The sequence below is a fragment of the Microcaecilia unicolor genome, chromosome 14, assembly GCF_901765095.1.
Source record: "Microcaecilia unicolor chromosome 14, aMicUni1.1, whole genome shotgun sequence".
Taxonomy (NCBI): Eukaryota; Metazoa; Chordata; class Amphibia; order Gymnophiona; family Siphonopidae; genus Microcaecilia; species Microcaecilia unicolor.
The window spans coordinates 26424719-26442946 of record NC_044044.1 but is presented as its reverse complement, the minus strand read 5'-3'; the positions used below and the strand labels follow the sequence as shown (position 1 = coordinate 26442946).

General features: G+C 46.0%; 1 protein-coding gene across 2 annotated transcripts in view; it reads right to left on the bottom strand.

Annotated features, from left to right (window-relative positions):
- Nucleotides 1–1268: 1268 nt before the first annotated feature.
- Nucleotides 1269–18228, bottom strand: part of NDRG2 (NDRG family member 2) — a 47647-nt gene continuing 30687 nt past the window's right edge. For both annotated transcript variants that reach the window (XM_030187629.1, XM_030187628.1), the window contains exons 3-16: nucleotides 17925–17966; nucleotides 13025–13130; nucleotides 12197–12317; nucleotides 11891–11953; nucleotides 11209–11269; nucleotides 10982–11068; nucleotides 10486–10542; nucleotides 9908–10011; nucleotides 8305–8349; nucleotides 7350–7401; nucleotides 6957–7004; nucleotides 6351–6386; nucleotides 4989–5040; nucleotides 1269–1721 (exon numbers count right to left, since the gene is read on the bottom strand). In XM_030187629.1, coding sequence (XP_030043489.1) covers nucleotides 1558–1721; nucleotides 4989–5040; nucleotides 6351–6386; nucleotides 6957–7004; nucleotides 7350–7401; nucleotides 8305–8349; nucleotides 9908–10011; nucleotides 10486–10542; nucleotides 10982–11068; nucleotides 11209–11269; nucleotides 11891–11953; nucleotides 12197–12317; nucleotides 13025–13130; nucleotides 17925–17966 — 1038 coding nt within the window. In that variant the 3' untranslated portion in view covers nucleotides 1269–1557. The remainder of the gene's footprint in view (nucleotides 1722–4988; nucleotides 5041–6350; nucleotides 6387–6956; nucleotides 7005–7349; nucleotides 7402–8304; nucleotides 8350–9907; nucleotides 10012–10485; nucleotides 10543–10981; nucleotides 11069–11208; nucleotides 11270–11890; nucleotides 11954–12196; nucleotides 12318–13024; nucleotides 13131–17924; nucleotides 17967–18228) is intronic.

The following is an 18228-nucleotide window of genomic DNA, read 5'->3' as shown; positions in this document are numbered from 1 at the left end:
GAATCCCTTTTCTACATTTCTCATACAGTCTTCTGAATTCCTTTCCTCACACTACTGTCTTAACAAGCTTTTTGGGTCTAAAGCAAAGATCGGGTTTAAGTGTTTCTGGGGTATGTTTTGTAGAGACGAGCGGAAAGAGGGTAACAGTAGAATAACTTTACTTTTCGATTTAAAACTGCGCAACCTTATTTGATTCTGTCTTGCGAATAAAAAAAACGTACATCTTTCCCAAGCCTTTCACTGGAAGAGTACCCTTATTCTATCTCCCCCTCCCCTAATCTTCTCTCTCCAGTGCCAAAGTTCGTAGCCCAGGGCAAGGAAAATCTTGGAGCTCTGGCTTCTCTATTCGGATAAGGCCGTTAAAGGCGGACGGGAAACCAAACCTGGGGGGGGGGTGTTTTGGAGAGCAGGAATGAAATTCAGCTCTCTGCAAGCTCCCACACCTTCTCTGCACCAACCTAAGAATTTCTAAAATGATTCTGTATCTCTCCCATAACTCCTATGTCAGCCCGATGACATGGCTCGGAGCTTGCAAACAATCCAGTTGGGGCTTGGACTGAAATAGCTTCCATAGGGAAAAGCCGTGGGCAACTTGATCAGTGTCCTCGCTTTTCTCTTCACTCCTGTCTCACATCTTCAGCAGAGTTAAAGGTCTATACTCATCCCAGACTATGCCACCCACCTTCTTCGTTTGTCTTGGGGGGAATAGCGCCATCTTGTGACAGGGAGTTTTAGAAGATTTGCAGAAAAAAAGAAATGCGCTAGAATCCAGGAAAAGGGAGGCTCTACCCAGGTTCCCTAAAAAAAAATAAGTCTGCATTACAATCCATTTACATATACAATTTTTAAGGAAGACGTTCTACAGAGCAAACACTAGGTGGTGGTATCACACTACCAGAGATTTTTTCCTGGGCCTAAGTGAAAATTACAACACTTTATTGAGAGGACAGCAAAACTTCTTTGCTCCTTCCCTTAAGCAAGATGTTTGATCCCCCTTCCCTTCCCCCCCCCCCCAAAAAAAAAGCAGTGACGTTTTATAGGGATATATAGGAGGGGAGAAAATAGGTGCCACTGCCCCCTCTTCCTTCCTAATGTTACAGTTGAAGGAGGGCAGAGACCCCAGTCCTCAGAAATACCAAAATCCTCAGCACAGTGCTAAAAAAATGCTCCCCCCCAATACCTCTGCTCTCTCCAGAACATCAAACACAATGAGCTAAGGACCCCCAACCCACCACAATTCTAAAAAGAAAGATTTCTATTCTTTTTGCTTTGTGTTTTTTTTTTTGTTTTTTTGTTCACTTTTCTTGCTGCTGTTTTGAACATTATATATAAGCAAGGTTACAGGAGCCTTTTTTTCCTCCCCTCCAAACTTTTCAGCATACTGCATTATGGGTTAGTTGGTGGGACAGAAGGTTCCCCCCCATTCCAAGTGAGTAAAAAATGGTACAGTATGGTCTTTTGGGGAGGAAGGAGATCATAGACTGGAAGAGAAGGGAGGAGGCATGTCCAAGGACGTGACTTTTCTTGCCATCAGCAGCGGGGGGCTGCCTCTCTCCTTTAGCAGGAGACCTCCATGGTCTGGGATTGGCCCGGGGGAAACTGTCCGGACTCACTGCTCTGGGACATGGTCCGGGAGCGGGAGCGATTCCCCTCCCCCGAAGCTGCGCTGGAGAGAGAGGCGGTGCGAGAGCGTGAGAGACGGGTCATGCAGGAGGATGCCACTGCAAGGAGTAAACAGAAACAGAGAAAGAAACAGACAAGAAAGAGAGAGAGAAAAAAAAATCAATCCAGTCAGCATGACATTATTAAACATTTGTAGTTAAACTGCAATACAAAGAGGGGCATTTTCGATATGACGTCTAAGTCCGACTTTGGACGTTTTGCAAAAAACGTCCAAAATCTGAATAGCAAACGAGGTCATTAAAAAAAAAAAAAAGTCTTATCTTTTGTTTTTGAAAATACAAAGTTTTGTGATTTGGATGTTTTATTTTTTGGTCCATTTTCGAAAAACAAAAAACGTCCACGTGCAAAACGCACAAAATCAAGCCATTGGGATGTAGGAGGATCTAGCATTTTTAGTACACTGGTCCCCCCGACATCCCAGGAAAGCAATAGGGCACCCTAGGGGGCACTGCAGTGGACTTCGTAAAATGCTCCCAGGTACATATCTGACCACTGCTCCCTTACCTTGTCTGCTGAACCCCCGAAAACCCACTAACCCCAACTGTACACCACCACCATAGCCCTTACGGGTGAAGGGGCGCCTATATGTGGGTACAGTGGGTTTCTGATGAGTTTTGGAGGGCTCACAGTTTCCTCAACAAGTGTAACAGGTAGGGGGAGGTAGAGGCTTGGGTCCACCTGTCTGCAGTGCACTGCACCCACCACTAGACTACTCCAGGGAGCTGATGCTGTTCTAATGGACCTGAGTATAACATCCGAGGCTGGCAGGTAATGTTTTTCATCACATTTTTTGGGGGGTGGGAGGAGGTTAGTGACCACTGGGGGGAATAAGGGGAGGTCATCCCTGATTGCCTCCAGTGGTCATCTGGTTATTTAGGGCACCTTTTTGACCCTTATTAGTTATAAAAACAGGTCTAGCTCAAAACGTCTTTGTTTTAGTCTAGACGTTTTTGCTTTCTTCCATTCTTCTAAGTCTCAGGAACGCCCAATCCCCACCCTGAACACACCCTTGATACGTCCCCTTGAGATTTGGACGCACTTCTGACGGACTTCAAAGAAACACGTCTAAAAATAGGTTTCGAAAATACTGATTTGGACGTTGTGAGAAAAACGTCCAAATGCTGCTTTATGCCACTTTTTAGATGTTTTCCTATTTTGAAAATGAGCCCAAAAGTCTCTCTGTGAGAAGGGATTGGGCCTTCCACAGCATATGCCCAAAATAGTTTAGTGAGGAAGTTGTCTTTGTCATTGGGAAGTAAACATGGCAGACAGAAGAGAAGAGAAGAGATTTACACTTCTCCCCGCCAATAAAACGGTGACGTCCTTATCAGAACCACTGTGTGCCAGAGATGAAACTACTCAAACATTTCAATACAAAAATGGTGGGGTTTATCTGGGTGGAGGAAGGGGTGGGGAATTCAGCCACAGGTGAACTGATTCAAGGGTCATGCCATGCGGTAGAAAGTGACAGGTGAAGAGCAGCTCGTTTTGGCACAAGGATGAAATATCCTCATTGTCAGCAGGGACTGGTTTAAGTGGGAAGGGGAAAGTCAATTGGTGTGACCTCTGAAAACACAGTTCTGGATGGGATGAACTCACAGAGCTAATCTAAAGCAGCAAACAGTTATTTCAAACAATTAATACACCAAGAGAAAAAAGAAGGGGAGAACCAAGCTATAAAAACCCATAAAGCATGTGAAAAATGTAGGCATTCAAATGAGAGCAAACAATAATTTTACAGACAAAAAGGGGAGGGGAAGAACCATAGGGTAACCAGCTGTCACAAACCTGCAGAGCTAGCTTATTTGTAGACATCAGTCCATGTCCTCTCAAGTTTATCGGAACAAATGTTTCTTAATACAATACTAATATAATTCACAATGATAAGAAAGTCCCATCCCCATGAACCAACACACAACAGCTAATGTTTGGGATTCCTTGCTCCTTCATGCCTCAGGGGTGAAAATATTCTAATCATTTCAATTATATGGGTTAGAAAATACACATGGTATTATATTCACACCTATGAAAAACTAATTATACCTCAGGAAACCATTCCTCATGCATTTCAAGATAGGTTGCCATACCAATCTTTTCCTATAAAATCTTTTTTTTGCAATCATTTTCTTCCTGTTTGAAACGTTGGACTTTTTTTTCCCCACAAATCGCCAAGATTTTATAGCTTGGTTCCATGATCCCCCTATAAACCATCAGCACCAAGGTTTCCGGTTTTCACGGACCTTGGGATACATATATATATATATATATATATTTTTTTTTTATTTCACAGACAGCAAAGAAGATTGTGGGTAGCGAATGGAGGAGGAGGAAGAGGAGAAGGAAGGGGTTACACGTGCATGGAGTGGTCTTGAAGCGTGTGAGGAGCTGACAGAACACTTGAAAAGCTACCTGACCCCAGACTACGCTTCTTGTCCAGCACGTGAGGAACTAAATTAGGAAGGAAAAAAAATAAGAGAATAAAAAAAAAAGAAGAGAGAAGACAGGGATTTAAACTGACATCTGAAAAGTCCATGGATTAGACAGGGTTGAAAGAAAGTTCTGAGCTTGCATTGGGGGTTTGCAGAAGGTTCCTAAAGATAGTTCCCCTCCCTCTGGCCCCCACTGGTGGGAACTTCCCTAACGGTGTTATCACTATGCGGTCTGATGGACACTGGATGATAAAGTCATCTCAAGGAGGCAGGGACACTGTCAGTAATTCACCCCGAATCAAATACTGCAATAGCAATAACTAACGCATACAGCGGTTGACAGGATATTGTGATGAATATTCATGAGCTGGATTTGCACACAGTTATCTTAGAAGTCGGCTACCCTGAAAAATAAAATAGACCTGGCTGGGAGCCTGAGGAACTAAATTTAAGAATCTCGGAGAAAACAAGAGGCTGAAGACAGCCTATATATGCGTTCGTGCACGCATGCATGCGTCTGTATCTTATTTATACCCATATAATACACACATGTACACACTACTCACACTCTGGGCTGTACAGGTTCTCACAGCATGGGCAGTGGCATTATTGGAAGTGGGAAAATGTTTCCCCGAGGTTGCCATCTTGAGTGCCATTAACAAGATGGGAAAGATGTGAGTTGCAGAAAGCCTTAGGTGGTCAGTCTGCTGTTAGTGGTAAGGAAGAGGAAGAATGGAAGGACCTCCTCCATAGAGAAAGGGATGGTGGGGCAGAAACACCCACTTAGGCAGCAGTGCCAAGAGAAGGGAGTGTGGGGTGAGGACTATTAAAACTCGCAAGACCGGGAAGAGTAACACAGGGTCAGGTTATACTTACTGTAGCCCATCCCTTGGACAAAATACTTGAAGGCTTCTGTCAGCTTGCTGGGCTGCACAGACCAGAAAGAAATATCAGTTAGAACAGTCGTACACATTAATATTAATAATCATACAGAGGGCACCTCCATTTAGGCGCCCCGAGGCAGGGCCGCCGAGATGGGGGGGGGGCAAAATTCCCCAGGCCCCGGTATCCAAGGGGGGCCTGACACCGGGGTCTCTCTCTCTCTCCTGCTCCTGGCGGCACCTGGGTGACTGCGTCCCAACAGGAGGAGATAGAGAGACCCCGGCGCTGGGCCCCCCTTGCATTGCCTGTGCAGCAGCTGCTGGGCCCTCAGGCCGCGCATGCTCAGTTTTGAGACGGAGCATGTGCGACCTGAGGAAAGCAGCCGCAGGGGCAGGAAATGCTGAGCAGAGAAGGAGCCGCGGGGCCAGCCAAGGTACTTCAGGCGGGCGGCGGCCCCGCCCTGGGCCCAGCTCACTCTCCGGTGGCCCTGCCCTGAGGCTGTGCGGTAGAAGCCTATTCTATAATGGAACTTGGGTGCCTACATTCCATTATAGAATATTAGTGTAACCCGGTTATCAGCATGCCATACGTTTAGGCAGTCGCAATTACACCAGCCATCGATCTCGCATACGTTCAGGCACCTAAATGCAGAAACTGCTCCGGTAATTTGCAGTATTCTGAAAGTTGTATGTGTAGGTGGGAGCCCGCCCATGCTCCGCCCCTGCGTACATCCCCCTCGCATTTATGCGCTACGTAAAGTTAGGCGTGGTGTTACAGAATAGGATGTTGACATTTACACGAGACACATGTGCGTGTCAATGTCAGTATTCTGTAAATTTATGCGTATTAACACACACGTAAAATGTTATAGGATTGCCCTTACAATAACTAGATGCGCATACCCTCTCCCGGCAATCACGTTAGGGGCTGCTGCCCTTCACAACCAGCATCTCAGCATCTACAACTAACACTAAGGGCCCGATACTCAGACAGCAGGAGGTAGCCGGTTGGTGCTGAGCCTGGGTATTCAATACCGGATCGTTTCCACGGACCGGCACTGAATATCTGGGTGTATTTTGGTTGGTTTAAAATTTAACCGGCCAAGTCGATATTTTGCACTGGCCAGTTACGTTTAAACCGGCCAAGATATACCTACTATTCTGGTGGCCAAACTGAGCCGCTAAATTTAGCCGGCGACGCGCTATCAGCCAATTATATTGCGTGATACAACCGGCTAGTCGCTAAGCGCTAAAACTGGCAATATTTGGCGGGGGATAACTGGCTCTCTGCGGCTGAATATTGCTGGATAGCTGGCCGGTTAAATGGTTTTTAAAAATATCGGGCGGTGAAGCTCACCTGTGTAATCTGAGGTTGTCCACCAGAATCGGCCATCTGGAAAACACAAGCCAAAGAAAGCAATGTAAGATAAAATTCGGAAGTGTGAAATCCCAAAAAGAGTCAATTCCTATCTGCTTTATTTGGGATCCCTTTCTCCTTGAGTTGATCTCTCAACCTTGGATGACCAAAAATCAAAAGGTGCACCAGAGCATGACGAAGAAAACATTTCTGAATATCGGGCTCAGAATATTTTTCCATTGCACTTACTTATATGCAGTATTGCATTTAATTGATGAATTTGTTTTTTATTGATGTGTTATTTATTATGATAGTTGTACCGAACAGAATATTTTACTATTCAGCCGAATACGAATAATGAAAAACATTTGGCTGAATACAAATACTGGGCATTGAGTTTTAATATAACAAATAATAAAAGAAACATGAAATCAGAGCTCAAGTGTTTATTTCAGTAGGATTTAGCACAGTAGATCCCTGGGTTATTCGTATTCAAATTTAAATCACTATTCGGCCGAATATAAATAATATATTCTGGGTTGAATATTCGGTACATCTTGACCTGACCGGCCGGATCTGGGCACCTCATCAGCCAGTTCCACTCACCTTGAGGAAGGAGGTCTGGGTGGGGTCCAGTTTGGCATTACATTCCACCTGGACAGAGAGACAGATGAAGAAAGAGCACATTTTAAGCAAAGTCAATCCACATTGGAAGGAAGAAGGGGAGATGGAGAGAGAGCGAGGACAGGGATTTGATAGTTTCGTCTGACAGAAAGAAGGTGGTGGTGTCATGAATCTGCATTACAACTACTGATGGAATTGGAGGAAAATCCAGGGTTTCAGAGGTATTAAGGGCATGAATTTAGGTGATGCTGAAAAGCCCTGTAGCCTTCCCTGTGGTACAGGTGTAAGTAAAAGGAGAAAACCACAGGGAGTGTATATGGGCGAGTGCGGGGGAGAAGCACGTATGAGGTACTAAAAAAAATATCCTTCACCCACCACTGCGTCCTCATGGGGAGCTTGATCTCCTACCACCAGCATCACAGGGCACCTGGGGAGGGGGAGAAGCAAAAGGAACAAAAATCATGTTCATGTCTTTGAGATGGGACACTTAACATCACTTTAGCAGAGAACATACTGAGCTTCCTCTTCCATTGCCACTCTGCAGCAACATAGAAGGTAATGGCTTTTTTTTTTTTCTTTATCAAAGCTTTCCCTTCGATATTCAAAACCATTTAACTGGCCAGGAACAGCACTTAGTTGGCTTTTGGCAAATTTTCAGCGGGACATGGCCATGACCCGCTGAAAATTCACAGTTAGCCAGTTATATCGCATGATATAACCAGCTATTTGCCGATTTTCAGTGTGAATTTGGTGGCCATATTTGACACACCTGGTATATCTTTGGCCAGTTTGAACTCGACTGACCAGCGCCAAATATCGGCTTGGCGGGTTAGTTCAAACCGGCCAAAAATAAACCGGATATTCAATTCCGATCACCAGAAGCGGCCCGCCGTCATGAATATCGACCTCTTTATGTTTATCTAGGGTTTTGCTATATCGCCTTTCACAACAGAGAATAAAACAAAGCAGTTTACATGGTTAATTAACTTTAAAACAAGGAGAAAATACATTTTGGTCAACAAAGAACAAAACTAGCAAGACATCTCTAGGTCATCAGATGTTTGGGCAGCTGAGACACACACAGGTATCACCTCAAAGGGGCCATTCTTACCCCCACAGGAAGAATTCTATACCAGCAGAGAACACATTCTGAGCTTCTTTCTTTCATTGCCACTCTGCAGTAGCTAAATGGGAAAGCAGTGGGGGAAGGGGTGCTCTGAACTGTGAGAGGTTGGCGTTATGAAATCGGACACTGAAGGGTAATGGTTTAATGAACAGAGAGCAGTTTCTGCAAGGGGCTCGGGGTCATAGTGTTAAAGGAAAGACTCACTTCAAAGTAACGTCTCCTCCGCGTTCAATGTTCAGGTCTCGACGGCTAAGGGAAAGAGAGAGAAAGAGAAGGGTAGGTTAGAACACCCCCATCACTGTTGAGAACTCAGTATTAAACACTGTCTGTTCCCCTCACCGCAAAATGACAGGGAGGGAACACAACGTCTTTCACCTGAGGTTTTATTCTACGTCAAGACTGATCAAACCATTCTAGAGTAGCTCCATAGTCATCTTAAAACTATTAGAGTAACCCTATAGTAACATTTCCCAGGCACCCTGCACTGACCTCTTCTAAAAACATACCCCAGTAACGACGTAGTAGTTTCTACCCAATAACCATATAGTAATGCTCCTCCCCATCAAAGTATGTACTAGTAACCATGTAGTAACATTTCCATTAAATGATGCAACAGTAGAAGTAGTAACAACCCTTTTAGTAACACTTCTCCCAACTGAAACAGAACATAGTAATCCTACATTAGTCTCTATTCTTAATCCACACCAACTCTTCTAGTCCTTAGAAAAATGCACATCAATTTTCTCCAATTACATTTTCTTCAGTAAACCTCTGGTAAAGTTTTTCTCAAAATGTATGTTATAGTAACTTCATAGTAGTTTCTTTCCCTTTAGTTCAGTATTGTATAGAAATACTGAACTAAAAGGGAAACTACTATAGCATTGCTTATTGGGGGTTTTCTTTAGTGCAGGGGTTTCCTTTATTTAAAAATGTTTATACACCGCCTCCTCAAATCCTAATGAAACTGTCCAGATCGGTGTAGACAGTTTCATTAGGATTTGAGGAGGCGGTGTATAAACATTTTTAAATAAAGAAAACCCCCAATAAGCAATGCTATAGTAACCCTCGAGCAAAGTTCCTCCTCAAAAGCATGTGTTATAGTAACTCCATAGTAAAGCTTCTCCCCTTTAAAGTACATTGCAAAATCCTTGTATTAAAGATAACCCCCAATAAGCAATGCTATAGTAACCCTCGAGCAAAGTTCCTCCTCAAAAGTATGTGTTATAGTAACTCCATAGTAAAGCTTCTCCCCTTTAAAGTATATTGCAAAATCCTTGTATTAAAGATAACCCCCAAGTAATGCTATAGTAACCCTCAAGCAAAGTTCCTCCTCAAAAGTATGTGTTATAGAAACTCCATAGTAAAGCTTCTCCCCTTTAAAGTACATTGCAAAATCCTTGTATTAAAGATAACCCCCAAGTAATGCTATAGTAACCCTCAAGCAAAGTTCCTCCTCAAAAGTATGTGTTATAGTAACTCCATAGTAAAGCTTCTCCCCTTTAAAGTACATTGCAAAATCCTTGTATTAAAGATAACCCCCAATAAGCAATGCTATAGTAACCCTCGAGCAAAGTTCCTCCTCAGTACGTGCTATAGTAACACTATAGGAAAGGCTCTCCTCTTAAATACGCTGTACTAAAGATTTTGCCCACTAAAACACGGTATAGTCCTCTATTACAGCTTTTCACCATTAATGCACACTGTGGTAACCCTATAGATAAGTGTATCCCCCCCCCCCCCCCAATAGCACTTCTATATAATGTTCCTCCTATTATAATGACGATAGCAAAGATCCGCCAATTCCTACTTGTTGTAGCTGTTGAAGTAAAGTTGGTGGTTGCCGAGGATGTTAGAATTGGCCAGACTCTCCTTGTATTGCCGCACTGTTTCAGTGTTGTTAGAAATTTCTTCCTGTGGTACAGAAAACAGAACTCGTTTACGAGGCACAGAGTTGTACGCAAACCACAGAGACACAAATACGTGTGACAGGACACACAGATAGAAAGACACATCCACACTCGTATCGGAGACCCACAATTATGGAGCCATGTGTGTACTGAGACTGACACACAAATACAGTAACAAACAGAAGCACACTACACCACTCGACCATTCACACATCATCGCTCCCCCTCAAATCTCACCTCCTTCAATCACTCCCCAACTATCTACCTACTCTCCTTTCACAAGCTTCTCCTCCAACAATCACCCCTGTCCATTCACATGCTCACATCCACAAGATATGAAATCACGTGATGCCTGACCATTCACACTTTCCGTGCTGAGAATCATCTTCTGCTGTCGCACATTCCCACCCCAATGAGACATCTCCCAAAATCATGCTCCCTAGCCCATCCACGTGCTCCCTCTCCCACCGAGACTCACTGAGCTGAAGAGATGTGCCAGAATCATCTCCGAGGGTGAGGAGGTGAGACCTGTGAGCTGAGAGAGAAAGATGGGGGATCAGCTTTAACCTTTGGTTGTCTCATTCTATGCCTCCAACAACCCTTTAGATTTCAACATTCTATTGAGAGAGTGAGGAGAGGCAACTGATGACATCGTCCCTTTAAGGTAGGGTCTCTAGGACACAGGTTGACTCCCAGTCCTTGGAACACGCCTAGCTAGTCAGGTTTTCAGGATACCCACAATGAATACGCTTGAGATAGATTTGAACTCAATGGAGGTAGTGTACGTAAATCCATCTCATTCATTATAGATATCCTGAAAATCTAACTGGATGAGTTCGTCTTAAGTACTGGGTTGAGAACCATTGCTCTAGGGAGAAGCAACTTCCTGAATGACTCTTATTCTATGCTGGAGTTCAGAGTTCATTCCTACAGGATGTCTATGCCCCCCCCCCCCACCACTCCTTCTCATTCACCTTATGTGCTGCCCAGTCCATCCATCCCTTGGCATTGGGGTCAATGTTGACCAACACCAGACCTTCCACTGAATCTGGATGATTGAGCTGTAGAAACACAAAGCAAAGAGAAAATTGTCTAAATAATCCTGAGCCAAAAAGAGATTCAGTGAAGGAGATAAGGATGGAAGAAGACAGATAAAGAAAGTCCAGAAAAACCAAACTTTCGGTGGGTGGTCTGGACTTACCGTGTAACGGGCTAGAACATAAGCCCCAGCTCCAACGCCAATTCCAATGATACTACCAAAACTGAGAAGAGAGAGCAGAGGAAAGGCTCAGAGCCGTGAACAACTTGCACACATACACACGGAAAAACATGGTCTTGTGAGGGACGATGTGGTTAATGCGTTTTCTACAACCAGTACTGCTACCTTGAGGGTGCAAACGGATGGTAGAACAGGTATCCTAGGGTACACTATCCCTATTACTGAACTCGCACTCAAAAGTGTTGACTCGGGAAGGTGACAGAATTCTGACGATAATGGTGGCGACCATGGGATTGGAGGCTGGCTAAGTCGATGCCAAAGTCACGCGGTTAGAGTCGGCGACAGTAGAGGACTTAGAACTAATATCTTCAAGTATCATGGCTCCGTATTCTCTCCCCCGAGTTATACAAAATAGAGTTGTATCAAATAGCATAATTTTACTATTTGGCCGAATGCGAATAATGGGTACTGAGCTTTAACATAACAATAAAAGAAGCAACGTGAAATCGGAGATCAAGCGCTTATTTCAGTAGGATTTAGCACAGTAGAGCCTGGATTATTCATATTCGGATTTAAATCGCTGAATTGAATCAAATATGAATATTCCGCACAGCCCTAATACAAAATATAAAATTACTGCTCAGTGCAGGCTTTGCTGACTTACTTTAAATACTGGAGGACACAAGTGATCATTTCGGCCAGTTGATCCAAGGATGGATATTGATATCTACGAGACATGAAGAAAGAGAGGCATTAAAAGTTACTTTCAGTCAGAACGTAACAGATCCCTGCAGCGTCCTTTGGGGGAAGGGGTGGCTAAGGGATACACGAAGGGAAATCTCTACGAAACACAGAGAAGAGGGCTGGGACAGAGGAGGACATGATGGATCCTCAGTAGCATTAGAGTGGAGCTCAGAGACAGAGAAATCTTCAGGGAACCTCAGGAACAGGGTTAACGCATCCCCCTCACCCTGCAGGGAATGCAACTGCTCCTTCCTCCTGCCCAGGGGCATCGATGTGACAAACCACGAAGTTCTTCACAATTTCATACATGTCTTCGTAATTGAATAGAGTTTCAAAGCACGTCTTGTCTGTAAAACCAAAGGAGAAAATCTCATAATATGCCCACCACTCCCAGCAGGTGCTACATGGAAAAGAAGTGTTCAGTGTGGGTGGCTAGGGGCAGCTGTAGGAAATGGGAGGGGGAAGGAGTGTTGGGGTTAAGTATAGGTGAAGGAGCTTAGGGGTTATGGTTAAGTAAAGGAGAAGGTGCACTAGGTTTAGGAGTAGGTATTGTGTTTGGTTCCTAGGGTTAGGGTAGGTGAAAGGGCTTTGGGATTGGAGAGGAGTAGTGTGTTGGGATCCCAAGGTTTAGGATAGATGAAGGAGCTTTGGGATTAAGAGTTAAGAATTGGTGAAAGAATATTAAAAATAACGGATACGTTTGGATCTTGGGGTTTTAGATGAAGAAACATTAGAATTACAGATGGGTTTGGATCTTGGGGTCTGAGATATAAGAAGGAGCTCTGGGGTTAGGAGTAGGTTAGGGATGGTTGGATCCTAGGGTTTGGGAAAGGAATGTGCGAGGGTCAGGGCTTGAAACTCTCCAAGCAATCTCTACTCTGATGCTTCACATGCCCCCCCCCATGCCGGTAGTTTAACTGGTTATTATTTGTATTGAGGGGCAGAATAGAAAATATCCACAAAACTGGAGAAATATTACCAGGGTTGGGCATAAGCAAAGGAGCTTTGTAGATCTGGGGAGATTTAAGGTGACACCAAAGATGCCGTTACTCACGGTTCAGCCCCACATCATGGAAAGTTACGATGGCTGGACGTTTGGGTTTCGGAGTTCCGTGGATTGTGACCTGGGCAACTCCACAGGGTGTCTCTATAGAGTGTTTCTGTCAAAACAAGAGGAAGAACTGTTGTCAGGTGACAGAGTAAAACACAAGAGCAAAAGAGACAGTATTTTCAGAGACTGAAAGGGACAATAATACATTTTCCAGCCAACTTCCTTTAGAACTGATCCCTTTTTCATAGATCTGGTGCTCACTAAACTTCACTTTCATCATTATTTTCCCAACATTTGATATAACACTTCACCTTTCTACCACTTCTTTTATGCTCTTGAAAGTTTGCTTTTATAATTGAGACAGACAAGGAGGCATAGAAATGCAATGCAACCATAACTCTGCACAGCTAAACCTAAGCCTATCAACAGTAACACCTAACCCAACACCTCTTCAAAATACTTAACCTTACCCCTTCTCAAAGCCTAACCCAACACCTCTTCAAAATGCTTAACCTTACCCCTTCTCAAAGACTAATCCTACACCTCTTCAAAATGCTAAACCTTACCCCTTCTCAAAGCCTAATCCTACACCTTAACTTGTAACATATAACCCTGCGCCTCAACCATAATATTATTCTATTTAGCAAAAACGCAACCCAGAATCGACTTTTACTGCAGAAAATCTCCAGATAACTATTTCTGATCTGTTCCTGGCTGAGACAGACACAAGGTCTTCAGCGTTGAGAGGTGGGGTTTGCTCTACATGATGGCACACCCAGCTATTCAAGGTAAGCAAGGCTGGGCATGGGAGCGGGGGAGGTGAGAGAAGAGAAGAGAAGTAAGGCAGAACATATGGCCAGGCTGATAAATCTATATAGGAAAGGTGGGTAAATGAGTTGCTTGAGGGTGGGGGATTGTGTGCATATGAAGGGGTGGAAAAGAAATGAAGCAGATAAATGCGAGACAAATGTATGGATATGGAGGGAGGTGGATAGGTGATCCAGATGAGTGGAGGAGGAAGGTAAGTTCCTTCTCAAGAGTTTAAGGCAGTTCCCGAAATCATAGTTTCTGATTGTGGTTTCCCTCCCATGGAACATAAATGTCCCGTGTGTGTGTTGATGTTCTGTGACCTTTCCTGCGGTATTCTCTGTCCTACAGAAGGATGTCAACAAGAAATCGAGGAAGTACTTGGGTCAGAGAGCCTTCCTGCTTGGGAAGATCGGCTTAGGATGCCCTATGTGAATGCGACAGTTCACGAAACCTTCGATTTGGGAATATTTCACCAAACGGTGTCCCCCCGAGAAGTAACAAAGGACATCAGCTTCTGTGGCTATTTCCTGGCAAAGGTACTCGGACAGAATAATCCCGTATAAGGGACCAACTTTTGTGATTTCTAAAGATGTCTGCATTTCTGTATAGGCAGAGGAAAGAACACTCTCAAGAGTTGCAGGAGAGACTCTCTTCCCTTCACCGTGGAAGTCTACCCAGCACTGGCCTTGTTCTCCAACTTCTGAAGCTCCAGCCACGATCAGGGCACAGACCGTGGAAGTCTACCCACCACTGGCCTTGTTCTCCAGCTTCTGAAGCTCCAGCCACGATCAGGGCACAGACCGTGGAAGTCTACCCAGCACTGGCCTTGTTCTCCAACTTCTGAAGCTCCAGCCACGATCAGGGCACAGACCGTGGAAGTCTACCCAGCATTGGCCTTGTTCTCCAGCTTCTGAAGCTGAATCTGTCCAGCCACGATCAGGGCACAGACAGTGGAAGTCTGCCCAGCACTGGCCTTGTTCTCCAGCTTCTGAAGCTGAATCTGTCCAGCCACGATCAGGGCACAGACCGTGGAAGTCTGCCCAGCACTGGCCTTGTTCTCCAGCTTCTGAAGCTGAATCTGTCCAGCCACGATCAGGGCACAGACCGTGGAAGTCTACCCAGCACTGGCCTTGTTCTCCAACTTCTGAAGCTCCAGCCACAATCAGGGCACAGGCCGTGAAAGCCTGCCCAGCACTGGCTTTGCTTCCCAATTACCTACGCTGCCGTCTAATCTTCACTAAGCTTCTTTGGATCCATTCCTTCTAAACAGGATTTGTAAATAAAACTTTTTGACATCCTGGAACAATGTTTTTGCGGTCATTTCCACGGTAACCAGCACTGCTCTTCTCCTGACTAGGCCTCTCTTTTTACCTCTTCTCATGGTTATGACATTGGGCCGGTGCGGGACCCTTGAGCATCAGCCCATGCTGAAGGCTCTGCACCAGCCCAGAACCATAACTGTGAGAACAGGTAAGAGACATCTAGTCATCGCGGAGTGGAGGAAGGCAATGCTGGTTACTGTAAATTCTGGGGGTGGGCTATTATTAGGGGAATTTAAATTTTGGCTTTAAGATGAAATTTACAGGGTTTTTCAGTGCTGAAATGGGAGTGGGGGGGGGCCCATTATTAGAGACAATACCGTATATCAGTGTATCAGCAACACCTATATCGTTGAGGGAGGAGGGGGAGTGATGAGGGGTTGTGATATCAGTAGATCAGGGCATCACCCTTCCCTGTCCCATGGATTTACACAGTTTGGAAGGGGCGGGGGAACTTAACAATTATGCTCAAACACAGAACTAGGGTCTCTTCCCCCCTCCCCCACGTCCTAGATCTCATCACTCATTCCCTGGCTCCCCACGCCAGGCCTGCTGCTGTTACTTCTCTCTTACTTCCAACCGCACTCGGATCAAATCAGCAAGGCCTAGGCCCCAGGCGACTTCCTGTCAGAGAGGGCGGGATATGGCAGGACTTGAATGTGGTCCTACAGCCACTGTAGCAAGCAAGGGAAGAGGGCTCCGTTAATACCTGATGCCCCCCCCCCCCCGAATGTAGGGTTACCATATGGCTTCAGAAAAGGGAGGACACATTGATCCAGTGGCGTAGGAAGGGGGGGAGGGGCGGTCCGCCCCGGGTGCACGTCGCTGGGGGGTGTCGGCGCCGCTGGTTACCTGCTCTCTCTGCCCCGGAAGAGGTTACTTCCTGTTCCGGGGCATAGAACCAACGGAGCCGACGCAGCTCCCAGCAACGACGTGCACTCGGCGGGGCGGAGCGCCAGTGGTAATAATGCACTCCGGGGGGGGGGGGGGGGGGGGGAGGTGCCGAGGGGGAGGGTGCGCCGTGCTGCACCCGGGGGGGGGGGGGGGGGGCACAGCGGCGACCTGCCCCGGGTGTCAGCCGCCCTCGCTACGCCACTGCATTGATCCAGCCCGGGTTTTGCTTCCAAATGTCGGTGAACCCTGTCAGGCTTACCTTGTTTACCACTGGCCTTGGTTATGGCTTTATCTACCAAACATGTTATCTGAGAAGTAATTTCTTTGCTAATCAGTAAGAAAATGAAACTTCCTTCCCTTTTTCTCCTCCAACCCTGGAAAGAGACTTAAAGCCTTTGGACAGGGGATAAATTAAAAACAATCTCCCCCCCCCACCCCATCCAAAAAGTTTCAGCATAACAAAGAGCATAGTGTATTACAGAGAGAAAAGGGCACAAAAGAGTGCAATCGAATGTAAACAGAGAAGGGATAACTGAATAAACACAGAAAATCCCCCATAACCTCCCACTAAAGCCCAGGATTAATGAGTCAGATAAACTGTGGCATGCTAAACAGAAATGAACCGGTGCTTAATCCAATCGCAGAAAAGAGGGATTAATAAAGGAAAAAAAAAATCAAATCCAATTAAATGGAAAGTAAAAGCTGGAACAGCTTTAAAATGTCAAAAAAACTGCTCCGTATTACCTTCAGCTGTACCTTAGAACCAGGCCCAGTCCTGTCCTCCCCATTACCTCAGGACCAGGCCCCATCCTGCCCCCCCATTACCTCAGGACCAGGCCCCATCCTGCCCCATGTTACCTGAGCTGTACCCTAGGAATGAGTCCATAGCCTCACTTTGTACTGCATTTTCTGTGTGATACCCCAAGACCGAGCTCCGCCTCTGTGACCTACACTGTACCCCAGGGTAGATTCCCACACTGCCCCCACATTAATTGTGCTGTACCCCAAGACTGAGCCCCACCCCATATTACCTGTGTTGTACCTCGGGCCCTACTCCCATCAAACCCTGAGTTACCTCACGCTGTACTCTAGGCCCAAACCCTGTTACCTCATGATGTACCCAGGGGCGTAGCCCGACTTTGGCAGGAGGGGGGCCCAGAGCTCGAGGTGAGGAGGCACATTTAGCCCCCCCCCCCCGGCGCCGCCGATCCCCCCGCCATTGCTGACCCCCCCTGCCACCAACTTGTCAGACTAGAACAAAGACTTGCGCGGGATTGGGAAGAAGAAGACCTCGGCTCGGCTGGCAGGGGTTGGGGTCCTCCGCCAGCAAAGGTTGGCGGCGGGAGGGGGGCATGGCAACTGCAGGGGGGTCCAGGGGCAAATCTATGGGGGCCCAGGCCCCCGTGGCCCCATACTGGCTACGCCACTGGATGTACCCCAGAGCTCAGCCCCACCCCGAATTACCTGTGCTGTACCCCAGTTCCTAGTTCCAGCTCACATTACATAAGCTGTCTGCCCAGGGCTTTTTTTTGAGGGGGTACTGAGTACCGGCATGTTTTCCACTGTCTGCTAAAACTGACCCGTGGTCCCCAAGTTTTAATGAAAGAGCACAGACTGTACACACCAATTCTGCCTTGTCATAGATTCTGTGATTAGTTTCAGGGGGGCCTGGCTATTGTGGGGTGGGACCATCAGTGATCACCCCACCCCTGAAGGGTGGCCTGGCATTTGAGTACCGGCACCTTTTTCGCTAGAAAAAAAAACACACTGTGTACACCATGGCCGAGCAATGCCTAATGCCGAACTGTCGAGCTGAACCCCGCTTTGATTGAAGCTATAATTCAGGATTTTTAACAAATACAGTAACTGTTGACCGTTACCTGCTCTTGTTCCAGGAGTATTCTTGCAGCTAGTTCAGCTGCCTAGAGAGGAAAACAAATAAAAGCACAATTTAAGAACTATAATCACCCCATCTACTGGCCTTATTCCCAGCTCTGTTTTCCTTTTTCTCCTATTTACACCGAGTAAAACCAATGCTCCATTGTTCTAGCCACACCCCAGGTTTCATGCTTCAGCTGTCTGTGCTGACTTGGCATCAGCTGTAACAGCTGCCTGAGGCTCTGATGACAATCAGAGCAGTAGCACCCCCCCTCACACTTCCCAACTCACTTAAATCTGGAACAC